Genomic DNA, 13438 nt, shown 5'->3' on the forward strand with positions numbered 1-13438 from the left:
GTTTTGATCATCAAATATTTTGTTTATTGTTTGAATCTTAGAATCGTATTCACTGCTAGAATGCCTACATGATTCTCTAGTCGGGTTGGTAGTGCTCAGTTCTTCTGGACACCAGGGAAGCTGGCAAAGACGGTAGTCCAGTAGTAAACCGAACGCGTTCTCAACATCTGCTTTACACTGTCCCTGTTCATCTTGTTGTTGATATCCAGGTACTTATGGCCACTGCTGGCAAACTCGGGCCAGGTTACAGGAACACTGGACTCACCTTTGTTAGGGTCACTGTGAGAGAGAAAGAAATGACATACAGCTATCATCATGCACCACAAGTGGCACCAGGGTTATTATAGTTAATTAAAATTATTTTCATTAGTTGAAATAAAATGAATGCTAAAGGAATAGTTCATCCAAAAATAAAAAATTGCAAAAATTTTCTCTGGCCATCCAAGATGTAAATTAGTTTGTTTCATCATCAGAACAGACTTGGAGAAAGTGATGTAATTCTAAATTTCTTATTTTCGTTTAGTTTAACTTGATGTACTAAAGTATGTAAAACCAAATCTAAAATAAAAAAGAACAAAAACTATATACTGTATATAAAAAAAGACAAATTCAACTCAAACTACTGAATCATTAAAGGAACACTCCACATTTTTGAACGAGATGCTAATAGTCTAATCCAATAATCTATGCTAAAATAAACTAAAAGTGCTACCGCCAGACCCGGAGATCGGCTGAATGGATTTGAAAACTGTAAAACTCAACCGTTTAACTCTTGGGGAGTTGTAAAATGAGCCTATTTCCAAAAAAAGTGGAGTGTTCCTTTAACTCTCTTTCTTTCTCTATATATAATAGTTGTTTCTACACATTATAGTGGAACAAGATTAAGTATTTTAAGACTGAAGTATTAAACAACATTGTAATGTTTATATACCCAGTTTGAGCAAAATTGGTCCAGTAGGAAATCATGTATTTGGCGACGTCACGATGGCGAGGAAAGTAGCCCAGAGGAGTGCTGAGAGGCTTGCCAAACACATACTGAAGGTCATCAGCGTGATCGGCACCCATCCAGAGTGGGAAGACAGGCATGCGAGAGGGCTCAGTGAACAGGTACGAGTAGGTTCTTCCAGATCTAATAAGAAAGGTTGTTTTTAAGGTTTGTACTGTTCAGTTTCATTTTAGAGGTCAGTAAATAAGATGAGATCAACTTACTTGGCATGGTCAGAGTGGAGGTACAGGGTCGCTTGGGTTGGCACCAGGAAGATGTAGTCCGTCTCCATATCCACAACCGTTTTCTTAATGTCCGTATCACTAGGTTTACTACCCCAGTTGACTGTGTACTCCTCATAAGTTGCGATGCCAGCATCTACTCCTCTAGATTCAGACAGAGCAATCGAGAGCTCCCTGACCTCCTCCCTGTTAGAAATCAATAGCAGTTTTTGGAAATCATGTTGTTGTTTATGTTTGGACCATTAAAGGCCCCATGAAATGACTTCACAGGTGTTTTCATATAGTTTTGTTATATTTTCGAATTTCATTTATTCCTTAAAAGTTGACTCTTTAATGTAGTACACTTACACAGGGGTGGACACCAGTGCGTTGTTGATTGATGGGATGTCAAGGGTGGCAAAGATGTGGCCGTCCATGTCATTGACTCCAGCGATGTAATCAATGTCAGCGGCATTCCCAAAAAGGGTTTCAGGCTCGTCGGGGAGAAAATCACCATCGATGACCGGGGACAGAGCCAGATTGTGTACAATGGGTTCTGGAAAAGATTGTCAGACTTTATATTTTCTCTTTGCATTGAATTTACTTTGGTTTTAGCAGACATTTATTGATTTTAAAGGAAGAATTATTCCAAAAATAAAATTCTGTCATCGTTTATTCACCCTCATGTTGTTTCAACCCCTTCTTAACTGACTTATTCACTGAAAATATTGGCTTCACTGTTCTTTGTAATTGCATGGAAACGAGTGACTAGTCATGCAGGTTTGGAACATGAGGGTAAGTAAATTAATTTTAATTGCTTTAAGAAGCTTTTTTAAAGGGCTAAACATGCACTCTAAATTTTCTTACGAGAAGGAGATGTACTGAAGTTCACACTCCCAGCAAGAGTTACAGCCTTTGCATCTGTATTCTTCAGACAAGCCACCATCCCGCTATCAGTAGGACATCCTACTTTTCTTGCGATCTAAAGGTGCACAAAAAATAATTTACCCATATAGTTTTAAATAAATAATTATATTTGAAATTATTACAGACATGAACCAAGTGATATATATTCATTAATTATTAACCAACAAACCAACTGTAACCAACATTAATTATTTGACAAAAAACAAAATGGCGCCGCTGATGGCAGCTATTGTGCGTTGCTCCTCGGTGTTTGTATTGTTTTTGTTTGTTTTTCCTGTTTTTTGTTTTTCAAATAAGATCAGCTTTACCAGGGATGATCTACTGAACATTCGGCAGAACACACCACAAAATCTTCTACCGGTTTTTGATTTTTCGGACGTTTTGCTGGACATTGTAGTTGGCGGAGCTGTAGCTCTGGTCAAACGCTTCAGGAGGCGCAGACGGGGAAAGAGAGCCGGCGCGCTCGTGAAACTTCGTCAGCGCGGATTTAGAACGGCGTTGCCTAGCATCCATCTGGCGAATCTCCGCTCTCTACCCAACAAAACGGACGAACTCCTTCTGCTCTCCCGGACAAACAAGGACTTTTCTAACTCTGCTGCTCTATGTTTCACGGAAACCTGGTTGAATGGCGACATACCGGACAGCGCGATCCATCTGCCTAATTACCAGCTGATAAGAGCAGATCGGGACACAGAATCAACGGGGAAATCGCGCGGCGGCGGGACATGCTTTTACATCAATGAGAGGTGGTGTACAGATGTAACTGTTTTAAAGAAGATGTGCTGCTCAGATCTAGAAACGCTCTTCATTAACTGCAAGCCGTTCTATTCGCCGCGGGAGTTCTGCTCGTTCATTCTCGTGAGTGTTTACATTCCACCGCAAGCGCACGTGAGCACAGCTCTACAGAAACTCGCTGATCTGATCACAGAGAGTGAACAACAACACCCGGACTCTGTTTTAATCATTCTCGGGGACTTTAATAAAGCAAATCTCTCCCGTGAACTGCCAAAATACAGACAGCATGTTACATGTCCCACCAGAGACAGTAATATATTGGATCACTGTTACACAACAATAAAGGACGCATATCACTCGGTTCCACGAGCAGCTTTAGGACTCTCTGATCACTGTTTGGTTCATCTTATTCCATCCTACAGGCAGAAACTTAAGTCTGCGAAGCCTGTATTAAGATCTGTTAAAAGATGGACTAACGAAACAGAGCGGGATCTACAAGCCTGTTTCGACCTGACTGATTGGTCTGTTTTTGAAGCTGCAGCAAATGACCTGGACGAGCTCACAGAGACTGTAACATCATATATCAGTTTCTGTGAGGACATGTGCATTCCTACCAGGACTCATCTATTCTACAACAATGACAAACCATGGTTCACTGCCAAACTCAGACAGCTCCGTCAGGCCAAAGAAGATGCTCACAGAAAGGGGGATAAAGTCTTGTACAAACAGGCCAAATACACACTGGAAAAGGAGATCAGAGTGGCAAAGAGGAATTATTCTGACAAGCTCAGGAACAAATTCTCTTCCAGCGATCCGGCTTCAGTGTGGCTTGGATTAAAGGACATCACCAGCTACAAAACACCACCCCCCAGCACTCTGGAGAATCAACACCTGGCAGACGACTTAAACGAGTTCTTTTGTCGTTTTGAACGACCACCCCACACCCGCCCAGAACACCCCTCCACACAACCATTCACACCTCCAGCAACCCCTCTCTCCCCCACACCTACAATTCAAATCAGCGAAGACGATGTGTGCCAGGTCTTCAGGAAAAACAAAAGAAGGAAAGCACCTGGTCCAGATGGTGTGTCACCAGCCTGCCTAAAAATCTGTGCTGAGCAGCTGGCCCCCATCTTCACACAGATCTTCAATAGATCACTGGAGCTGTGTGAAGTCCCCTCATGCTTCAAACGCTCCACCATCATCCCCGTCCCAAAGAAACACAAAATTACTGGACTTAATGACTACAGACCTGTGGCACTAACGTCTGTAGCCATGAAATCATTCGAAAGACTGGTTCTGGCTCATCTGAAGGACATCACTGGACCCTTACTGGACCCCCTGCAGTTTGCCTACAGAGCAAACAGGTCTGTGGATGATGCAGTCAACATGGGACTGCACTTCATCCTGCAGCATCTGGACAGACCAGGGACTTATGTGAGGATCCTGTTTGTGGACTTCAGCTCTGCTTTTAACACCATTATCCCGGAAACCCTTCAAAATAAACTAACCCAGCTCTCCGTCCCCACCTCCGTCTGCCAGTGGATCAACAGCTTCCTGACAGACAGACAGCAGTTAGTAAAGCTTGGCAAATTCTCATCCAGCACTCGAACCATCAGCACTGGAGCTCCTCAGGGCTGCGTACTCTCCCCACTGCTCTTCTCCCTCTACACCAACGACTGCACATCTAAAGACCCCTCTGTCAAGCTCCTGAAGTTTGCAGACGACACCACACTGATCGGCCTCATCCAGGACGGTGACGAGTCTGCTTACAGACAGGAGGTTAAGGAGCTGGCTGTCTGGTGCAGTCTCAACAACCTGGAGCTTAACACGCTCAAAACTGTGGAGATGATCGTGGACTTCAGGAGAAACCCCCCTGCTCTCCCCCCACTTACCATCATGAACAGCACCGTGACTGCAGTGGAGTCATTCAGATTCCTGGGCACCACCATCTCTCAGGACCTAAAGTGGGATATTCACATTGACTCCATTGTCAGGAAGGCCCAGCAGAGGCTGTACTTTCTTCGCCAGCTGAGGAAGTTCAACCTGCCACAGGACTTACTGAAACAGTTCTACTCTGCCATCATTGAATCCATCCTCTGCACCTCAATAACTGTCTGGTTCAGCTCAGCTACCAAATCTGACCTCAGAAGACTACGGAGGGTAGTCCGGACTGCTGAGCGAATCATTGGTACAACCCTCCCCACTCTCCAAGAACTGTACTTATCCAGAGTGAGCAAAAGGGCTGGTAAAATCACTCTGGACCCCTCACATCCAGCACACAACCTCTTTGAACTGTTACCATCTGGTCGACGCTACAGAGCTCTGAGCACCAGAACGACCAGACACAGGAACAGTTTCTTCCCTCAGTCAATACATCTCATGAACACTCAATAAATAAACGTAGAACACACAACTAATACATTATCCATTCACCACACTCACTTATTTTATTTTCTCATTTCTAATTTGCACATACTTCACCTGTACATACATAGTCGCCTATATTATATATTATATATTGTGTATTTTTTATTTTTTTTGCTGCTTTGCACATTGGTTATTGGCTATTTCCTGTTATTTTGTTTCATTACCTGTGTCCTGTCCTGTTACTGTCTTTCTGTTGCACTGTGGAGCTTCTGTCACTACAACAAATTCCTTGTATGTGTAAACATACTTGGCCAATAAAGCTCATTCTGATTCTGATTCTGAAAAACATAAAAATGTCTGTCTGTATGTAACAGAACAAATGACTTTACTAAGTAAACACTACCAAGTGTACACTAAAGCATTTTGCAAAAGGCTGGGAGTAAGAGGGAATAAGGGAATAAGTCCTGTGACCAGGCTTTGCTGGTAGTCCCTCACATTAGGTTTAAGCGTAGAGGGGAGCGTGCATTTGCGGTGGCAGGGCCACAATTTTGGAATACCCTGCCTTTAGAGATTAGAATGGCACCTTCTCTGTCTGTTTTTAAGTCCTTGCTAAAAACCTGTCTGTTGTCTTTAGTGTATTGACTACTGTTGGATACCATTATACTGTAAATTTTATATGGGTTTTTATTTTTTGTCTGGTTTGTTTTCTGTGTATGTTATATAATCTTGCTCTTCTGTAAAGCACTTTGGTCAGCCTGGTGGCTGTTGTAAATGTGCTATACAACTAGAATATACATGAACTTGAATAAGAGTAAACAAACCCCATTGGTTTTTGCTACCATTTTATATCAAACGCTAGTGCTGTACACAGTGTACCAATTCTGTTTTATGAGTAAAAATGAAGCTCACCTCCTCAGCATACTGTCGTGGATTTCTGTTGACAGCCCAGGGACAGAGAGCAACACCACTCTGTGAGATAGCTCTGCGGATCAGGCCCTTGTTTTTAGGGGAAAGAATCTGTGCAGGATGGGACACACACACAGAAATTAGAAACTATAGGTATTACTGAGAACCTCTCATGGTTTTCAAAGTTCATAGTAATAAATTAAACCCTTATTCAAACTGTTGCCATCAGATTTAGAGCGAAAACATTAAAGACTCAGTCATTAAAATTTTATATAATATATACATATATATATTGTTTTTAATGCAGCACCTGGAAGTTGACGCTGGCAGCTCCTGCTGACTCCCCAAAGATGGTGATGTTGTCTGGGTTGCCACCAAAATTCCTGATGTTTCTGTGTACCCAGGAGATAGCGGCGTGCTGATCCCACAGGCCGTAGTTTCCTGTCGAGCAGGACATGCTCATGTCATCATTTAAATACTACAATATATCAATCCATATATACATACACGAATACAGTAGGGTCCAAAAGTTTGAATGGAGCTTCTATCCAGCCAACAGGGAACATTGGCAAGGTTCTTTGAAATTTATTAAAACATGTTTTTCCAGAAACATTAATAGAACATTCATTTAAAGTTATCGGGTCTTTAATCATGTATAATGCTAGGTGATATGATACAATCACCTAGCAATATTATCACAGTATTCATTTACCAAGATGCTGCACAACAGAACTGTATACATTAATGAAAAAGGTTGTATGATATTCCTTAAAAAATATGATTAATAATAAACTATATTATATTAGTAGTATATTTCTGTCATAATTTCTTTAAATTAAACTGGACTTTTATTTTGACAGTGTTACGTCCGTAGGGACGAATGTTTATTATTATTTTTAATATTATTATTGTTCTTTAATTTGTTTCATTATTGTTTAGAAAGGTGTGGGTGTGGTTGAATGCTCCTTGTTTGTTTTTGCTCTCTCTCTTTCTTCTCCTTCTCAGGGCAAATAACCACCACCTGCAGCTCGTTTGTGAGAGCGTGCCTGAGACCAAGAGGATAAAGGGGCAGTTCAGAGTTTGCTAGGAGACACACTTCTCCCCTGCTCCAGACTGAACTTTGTGCTTGTTTTTCATGTAGAGTTGTGTATTAGCAGTGGCTAATTAAGTTTCGGCATGAGCAGTTGATTGATATTGTTCTAGGTTGAGATTGAGCAAAAGGTATTGTGGCTCTTTTGTTCTGCGTGATTTTAAATACTAGCCTGTGTGTTAAGTGGGATGCTGTAGGGGGAGAGTGCCTTTTTCTTTTCATACTGCTTTTTGCCTCTGTTTCTGTACAGCAAGGGTTTCTGTACAAACTCGTTACTTCCCCTTCTGACCCCTAGATACTTAGGGGAACATAACAACGGGTTGTTGTAAAGTGTAATTATTATTATTTTTTTTTCCCTTTTGAAGACTAACCCTGCGTCCCAATGTGCATACTATCTGCCCTAAATAGTACTGAAAATTACTAATATCACATAGAATTTAGGATGGATAGTAGGCTATAGCACATTGGGACGCAGGATTAGTCTTTCAGTTTCAGTGTTTATTTGACGGTGTTCGCAGAACCAAGAAAAACATTTGTTTAAACATTTTAAAAACTGAACGCTTTGAATGTTCAGAGAACATTCATAAATAACGTTTTATAATGGAAATTATAAAACGTTTATAAGTTATTATAATTTATAAAACAATATGGTTATGGAAAAAATTAGAAGGTGTATATTTCAATGCTTTTGTGTTTCCTTGCAATACTTGTGTGATGGAAATAATGAGGTGGGAGAAAAATGTGTATTTCAAGTTTCTCAAGGGAACAATACATTTGTTTTGCAACACTCTTTTCCCAGTGTTCCCCTAAGAAATTTTGCGTTTGCTCACAAAAACACTGACACACAGTTTCCTCTCACCTAATATTGTTTCCATCAAGTTTTGACCTTGCAAAAAAAAAAGCAAAGCATTGAAATATAATTTTTTTTGTCACCTTTGTGCAGTTCTGTGTCTGAGACAACTAGTGAAAATGCTTCTATTTTAGATTTTTTTTGCATGTCCCCATAATATCTGATTGGGAAAAACAGTAGATGGGGAGGGACAGTTATTTATTTGCAATATTTGTATGACTCTTATTCAAATGAAATCTTTTACACAGTTTCTTACCAGGTGCGTCAGCATCTCCGCTGCTGAGGAATCCCAGGGATCCGACACGGTAGTTGAATGTCACCACAATGACATTTCCTCTGTCTGCGATCTCCTGTCCGTCGTACAGGTAGTTGTCCAAGAAGTTTGCACCCTGACCACCACCAAGCAGAAAGCCACCACCATAGATGAACACCATAACAGGCAGATTTGTAGACACTGCAAAGGAGAAGGTGTCAAGCCACACTGGGTAAATGATAGCAGGATTGTAATTTTTGTGTGACCTATCTCTTTAATATACTTTTTTTTTTGTTCTTTTTTTTTTGTGTGAATTAGAACAAGTTTCCATTACCAGTTCTGCCCTGAGGAACCCAGATGTTCAGGTAGAGACAGTCTTCACTGCCCATAACATTAGTAGCGAGAAGATTGAGCTGCAAGCACCTCTTTTGGTAGTCGGTGGCTTTCAGAACACCTGTGCAGGTAGAGTCAACAGCAGTGCACGGTCAATACACTCACTTATTTTAGACCCTAGCTGTGCCTGAAAACATCTAAACAGACAGGTGTACTCACCGTCCCAGCCTGGGTGAGGAACGGGCTTCTCTAATTTGCCAGGTGGAGCGGCGAAGGGGATTCCCTTGAACACGTCCATATAGCGGAAGAGTCCAACACTGTGACTCTTTCCCTGTACCATCCCTCCCTCGGTGTACACAGCTCCCAACTGCAATACGTTCACAGTTAAAACATTTTGCAAGTGAAGGCAAAGTTTCTCAAAAGAATGCAAAATCATTAAAATATTTTTTTCCTTCCATTTCATAATTTCCCCCCATTATCGTCTCCTTAGTGGCCCTGTATGAAATTTAAAATAGATATAATTTTAAGTAAGAGTTATTTAGTAATATAATTCTTCACAATAGCTTCATTATTACACTACTCTACTACATAAACATAGTGAACTGTTAAACATGCAGAACACTTACAGAAGCTGCATTTGCTGTGCCCAGGATGAGGGCAACAGAGATGAAAACTCCCAGCATCGCCATCATCAGTCGCTGCAAGTGTGGCATTGAAGGGAGTTCTGCCGCTTTTATAAACAGCCAAATCATATCTCTCTTAGAGGGCATGCCAAAACCGTATCTTAAAAGTACACAGTCCCTGTATTAACTGGACAACATGTGTGCAGCTGTGGTAAACTCTCATGGACAATTTGTGTGGTGTTCATTAGAAGTTTTTTTTTTTTTTTTAAGCTCAATGACACATTTTTCCATTACAGAGAAATATTTATGAATGGTAAAAATATTTGTGCCATTTTAAAGCAATTAAATCAATTCACCATCTGCTAAAAATGACTATTTGTCACTTGTTTGCTGGATTCTTTTTTTTGAAATTCTGTTTATGTACAAACTCGCCTTAAACTCTGGGAAGGAAATAAGATAGATAGATAAAATTTAACAATATAAAAAAACAGCAAACAAATCCATTTCTATTTAATGCATATTATTTTGCTATTATTAAATTAATAATAATAATGCATTATTTGGTGTTTTACCTGGCTGGTTGGCTCAGACGTGTTGTTGGACCCTTCCAGAGATTATATTCCTATGAGGCACACCAGCCATATCTCTCTCGTGCAATATTTACAGTTTATCTTTACATGTGTGTGTAATCAAATTTAATCAATTTATGACATTAAATAGCACCATGTACCATGTTGAGCTGAAACAATTAATCAGCATATGAAATAAGTGATCAACTTTGTATCCACCCCTTTAATAAAAATAATGGTCATAAGCTTTATCTTTGTGCAATGACAGACATGAGGATGTAACACGTGACAAAACAGCTGAATTATTGATCTCAGTCAGGATGAAATTGAGTGATTCTGTTCTTGAAGTGACCTGAAAACCCATCTGGCTCCAAAAAGCCGTCAATGAAAAGATATTTCAGTCTCAGATTTGCGTGTTCAGCACAGTCGGAAACCACATGACTGAAAATGTGCGAAGTCTCATAGGGAAACACTGGTGGTCTGTAATTCATTAATCATGAACTGTTAAATGTGAGGCATTCATTTCTGCATTCAAAAACATTTAGATGGGGCACAACTTCAGCACAGTATACTTGCGTTCCCTTTGCTTCCAGTAGGGCCTATACAGTACATTCAAACGTGTGCTCTGCAAGAACACATCCACTGACGCACGTATGTCAACCAAAATTTACACGTCCTGTGTTTTATGATGTTCTTCCCCCACGTTCTGCTTTACTGTGTCTTATACAGCTTATGTGTAATTATTTGATCAATGAGGGTTCCCATGATACTTTGACTGCTGCAAAAATGAGAAATAAAACTGTGGGATATTCCCCAGTGATGTGATTTTACCTCACCAGCGCAGTTTTAATTATCATTTTTGGCAGTTGTTACTTGCTTGTGAGAGTCTAAAACCCGGTGCCAGCTGTTTGGATAAACAGGTGTTAATTCTCTGGTCTTCCGTCACCACCGCACTTCGGTGACTCATGCCAGCAGCCAACTATGACAGGGTTCATGAAGATTACAGGGCTGTCAATTTTTGAGTTCAACTTTGAGTGAGAATTCCCACAGTGGGTTGGGTGGGAGGTTATTTGGGTTCTTTTTATTTTGTTTATATACAAAAATATCAAGATGAAATTGAAGTGCAGACTTTAAGCTTTAAAGGTGCCATAGAATGCATTTGATACAGTATTTTAAATTGTTCTCTGATATCTACACAGAAGGTATGTGGCTTAGGTAAGGGCAAAAAATCTCCAGAAACGATTTTACATGTCCATTTACAACCCTAGGATTTCTGCCTAGAATGAAACGGTCTGTTATTGGCTTATTTGGCAGGGTCATGAATAATAATGAGCTCTGCTCTGATTGGCTGTTTCACAGTACGGCTCATCAGCAAGAAGGAAGCACAGGGAGGAAAATATATATTTAAATACTTTCTCTCGCAGTTATATCGTCGGGTAATTATACTGTATATAAAACGCGGGCATCAGGGAGCCGTTATTAATATGCGAGGCATTGAAACTGCTTTTGAACGATCCATCGATCGCGTTATAGTTCACTTTCAAGAGACGCGATCACACAAACTATGTTTACATTATGGAGCAACAGTACTTACCACACATTTCACAAGATCAGATGCTTGTCAGTGGTGCTCAGGATCTGTAAGTCATTCGCCATCATCCTCATCTCTCCTTACTGAGAGTGAAATCTTATGTACTGTAACAGGCTACCGCTAGCAAGGAGCTAACCATGTCCCTTTAGTGGCTCGCGTTATTTGCTTTCTGTGCCTTTCTGAATACAGACACCAACCCATCCCTGCACTTCACACCCCCTGCACGGCCTGGAACATAACATTTATTGTGTTATTTTCGCTGTTGTCCGCGCTTGTTTATTTACAATACCTGCAGAGCTTCTGATGGTTCGGCCGGCTTAGAACAAGGACGGGTTTATGCAAATGTTGGGGGCGTAGTGATCGCGACTGTTGCGTCACAGTCGGTGTTATGTTCTGATTCGCCTGTTTTTCAGTGGTCTTTTTTAATCACGAGATTTACATATGAAGGAGAAAACTATGGTGTTTGAGGCTCACTGTATGTCATTTCCATGTACAGAACTGTTATTATTTAAATATGCCAGGGTAAAGACAGTTTTTCATTCTATGGCACCTTTAATTCAAGGGGCTGAACAAAAATATAACATAAAATTCTTAGGAATTTTTATACACAGTCTCTCCATTTTCAGGGGCTCATGTAATTGGACAAATATAATCATAAATAAAATGCTAATTTTTAATAATTTTTGAGAATCCTTTGCAGGCAATGACTGCCTTAAGTCTGGAACTCATAGTTTTGCCAGGATTTTACTGCAGCTGACTTCAGTTGTTATTTGTTTGTGGATCTTTCTGCCTTTAGTTTTGTCTTCAGCAATTGAAATGCATGCACAATCGGGTTGAAATCAGGAGATTGACTTTATTCTGCTATTGCAGAATATTCCACTTTTTTACCTTCAAAAACTGGGTTGCTTTTGCTTTTACCTTCAAAAACTGGGTTGCCATCGTCCATTTGTACTATGAAGCGCCGCCCAATCAGCTTTGCTCCATTTGACTAAATCTGGGGAGAGAGTATATCCCTATACACTTCAGAATTCACCCGGATGCTTCTGTCTTCTGTCACATCATCAATAAACACCAGTAACCCAGTGCCGCTGGAAGCCATGCATGCTCATGCCATCACACTGCTCCACCATGTTTCACAGATAATGTTGCATGCTTTGGATCATGAGCTATTCCAAGCCTTCTCCATACTTTTTTCTTCCTGTCATTCTGGTACAGGTTGATCTTAATTTCAGCCGTCCAAAGAATGCTTTTACAGTAGTGGACTGGCTTTTTGAGATGTTTTTTGGCAAAGTCTAATCTGGCCTTGCACCTTGTGGTGAACCCTTCAGGCCTTTTTATGTTGCTGAGCTCATTAGTGTGTTTTTTTTGTTTTGTTTTTCTTTCTAGGAATGTACCAAACTGTTGATTTGGCCATTCATAATGTTCCTGCTATCTCTTTTTGTTTTGTTTTTGAAGCCTAACAATGGTCAGTTTCATTTGTATGGAGAGATCCTTTGACCGCATGATGTGGGTTCACAGCAACAGCTTCCAAATGCAAATGGCACACTTAGAATCAACTTCAACTTTTACCTGCTTAATTGATGTAGAAATAACAAAATAATATTCCATGCCTGACCATGAAATATTGTCCATTATATAACTATAACTTGAATATGTTTTGGTCAGCAGCTAAAATAATAAAAATTGTGCCTGCGTCCAAATTTATATGGACCTGACAGTATTAACTTGCAATGTACAGTGAAAGAATTGCTAGATTCACTAGATTCACTATTTATTTATAAATAATTGCACTAAAGTTCAAATATTTTTCTATTAATCTAATAATGCATTGCTTGAACATCTATTTTGAGAAATTATATTTTTCTCCCATTCTCCCTCTCGAAACTTTGCTGCTTGCATAGAGTATATGGCCGTTAGCAGCACGAAAAACAAAACTTTTATTCAAATTCTGAATGGATTATATTTGGCTTTGAAAGTGCGCAAAT

The 13438-nt window shown here is 40.1% G+C and overlaps 1 protein-coding gene across 1 annotated transcript; it reads right to left on the minus strand.

Annotated features, from left to right (window-relative positions):
• Positions 1-5: 5 nt before the first annotated feature.
• LOC306855546 (bile salt-activated lipase-like) lies at positions 6-9372 on the minus strand. The gene is made up of 11 exons (XM_079394307.1): positions 9297-9372; positions 8890-9037; positions 8672-8791; positions 8341-8538; positions 6455-6585; positions 6148-6255; positions 2074-2188; positions 1576-1762; positions 1210-1413; positions 932-1129; positions 6-279 (listed from the first exon to the last, which is right to left on the minus strand). The coding sequence occupies exons 1-11, from the start codon at positions 9360-9362 to the stop codon at positions 96-98; spliced, it is 1659 nt and encodes a 552-aa protein (XP_079250433.1). The 5' UTR covers positions 9363-9372; the 3' UTR covers positions 6-95.
• Positions 9373-13438: the final 4066 nt, after the last annotated feature.

Source organism: Barbus barbus, assembly GCF_936440315.1.
Source record: "Barbus barbus genome assembly, chromosome: 36".
NCBI classification, from domain to species: domain Eukaryota; kingdom Metazoa; phylum Chordata; class Actinopteri; order Cypriniformes; family Cyprinidae; genus Barbus; species Barbus barbus.

Bases quoted from the DNA above. Each gene is read 5' to 3' on its own strand.
- LOC306855546 (XM_079394307.1), bottom strand. From the start codon at position 9,362: ATGATGGCGATGCTGGGAGTTTTCATCTCTGTTGCCCTCATCCTGGGC. The intron at 8,539-8,671 runs GTAATGGAAACT...TCTCCTTTGCAG, and splicing joins GGTTCCTCAGGGCAGAACTG to TGTCTACAAATCTGCCTGTT. The intron at 280-931 runs GTATATAAACAT...TCTCTCTCACAG, and splicing joins ACCAATTTTGCTCAAACTGG to TGACCCTAACAAAGGTGAGT.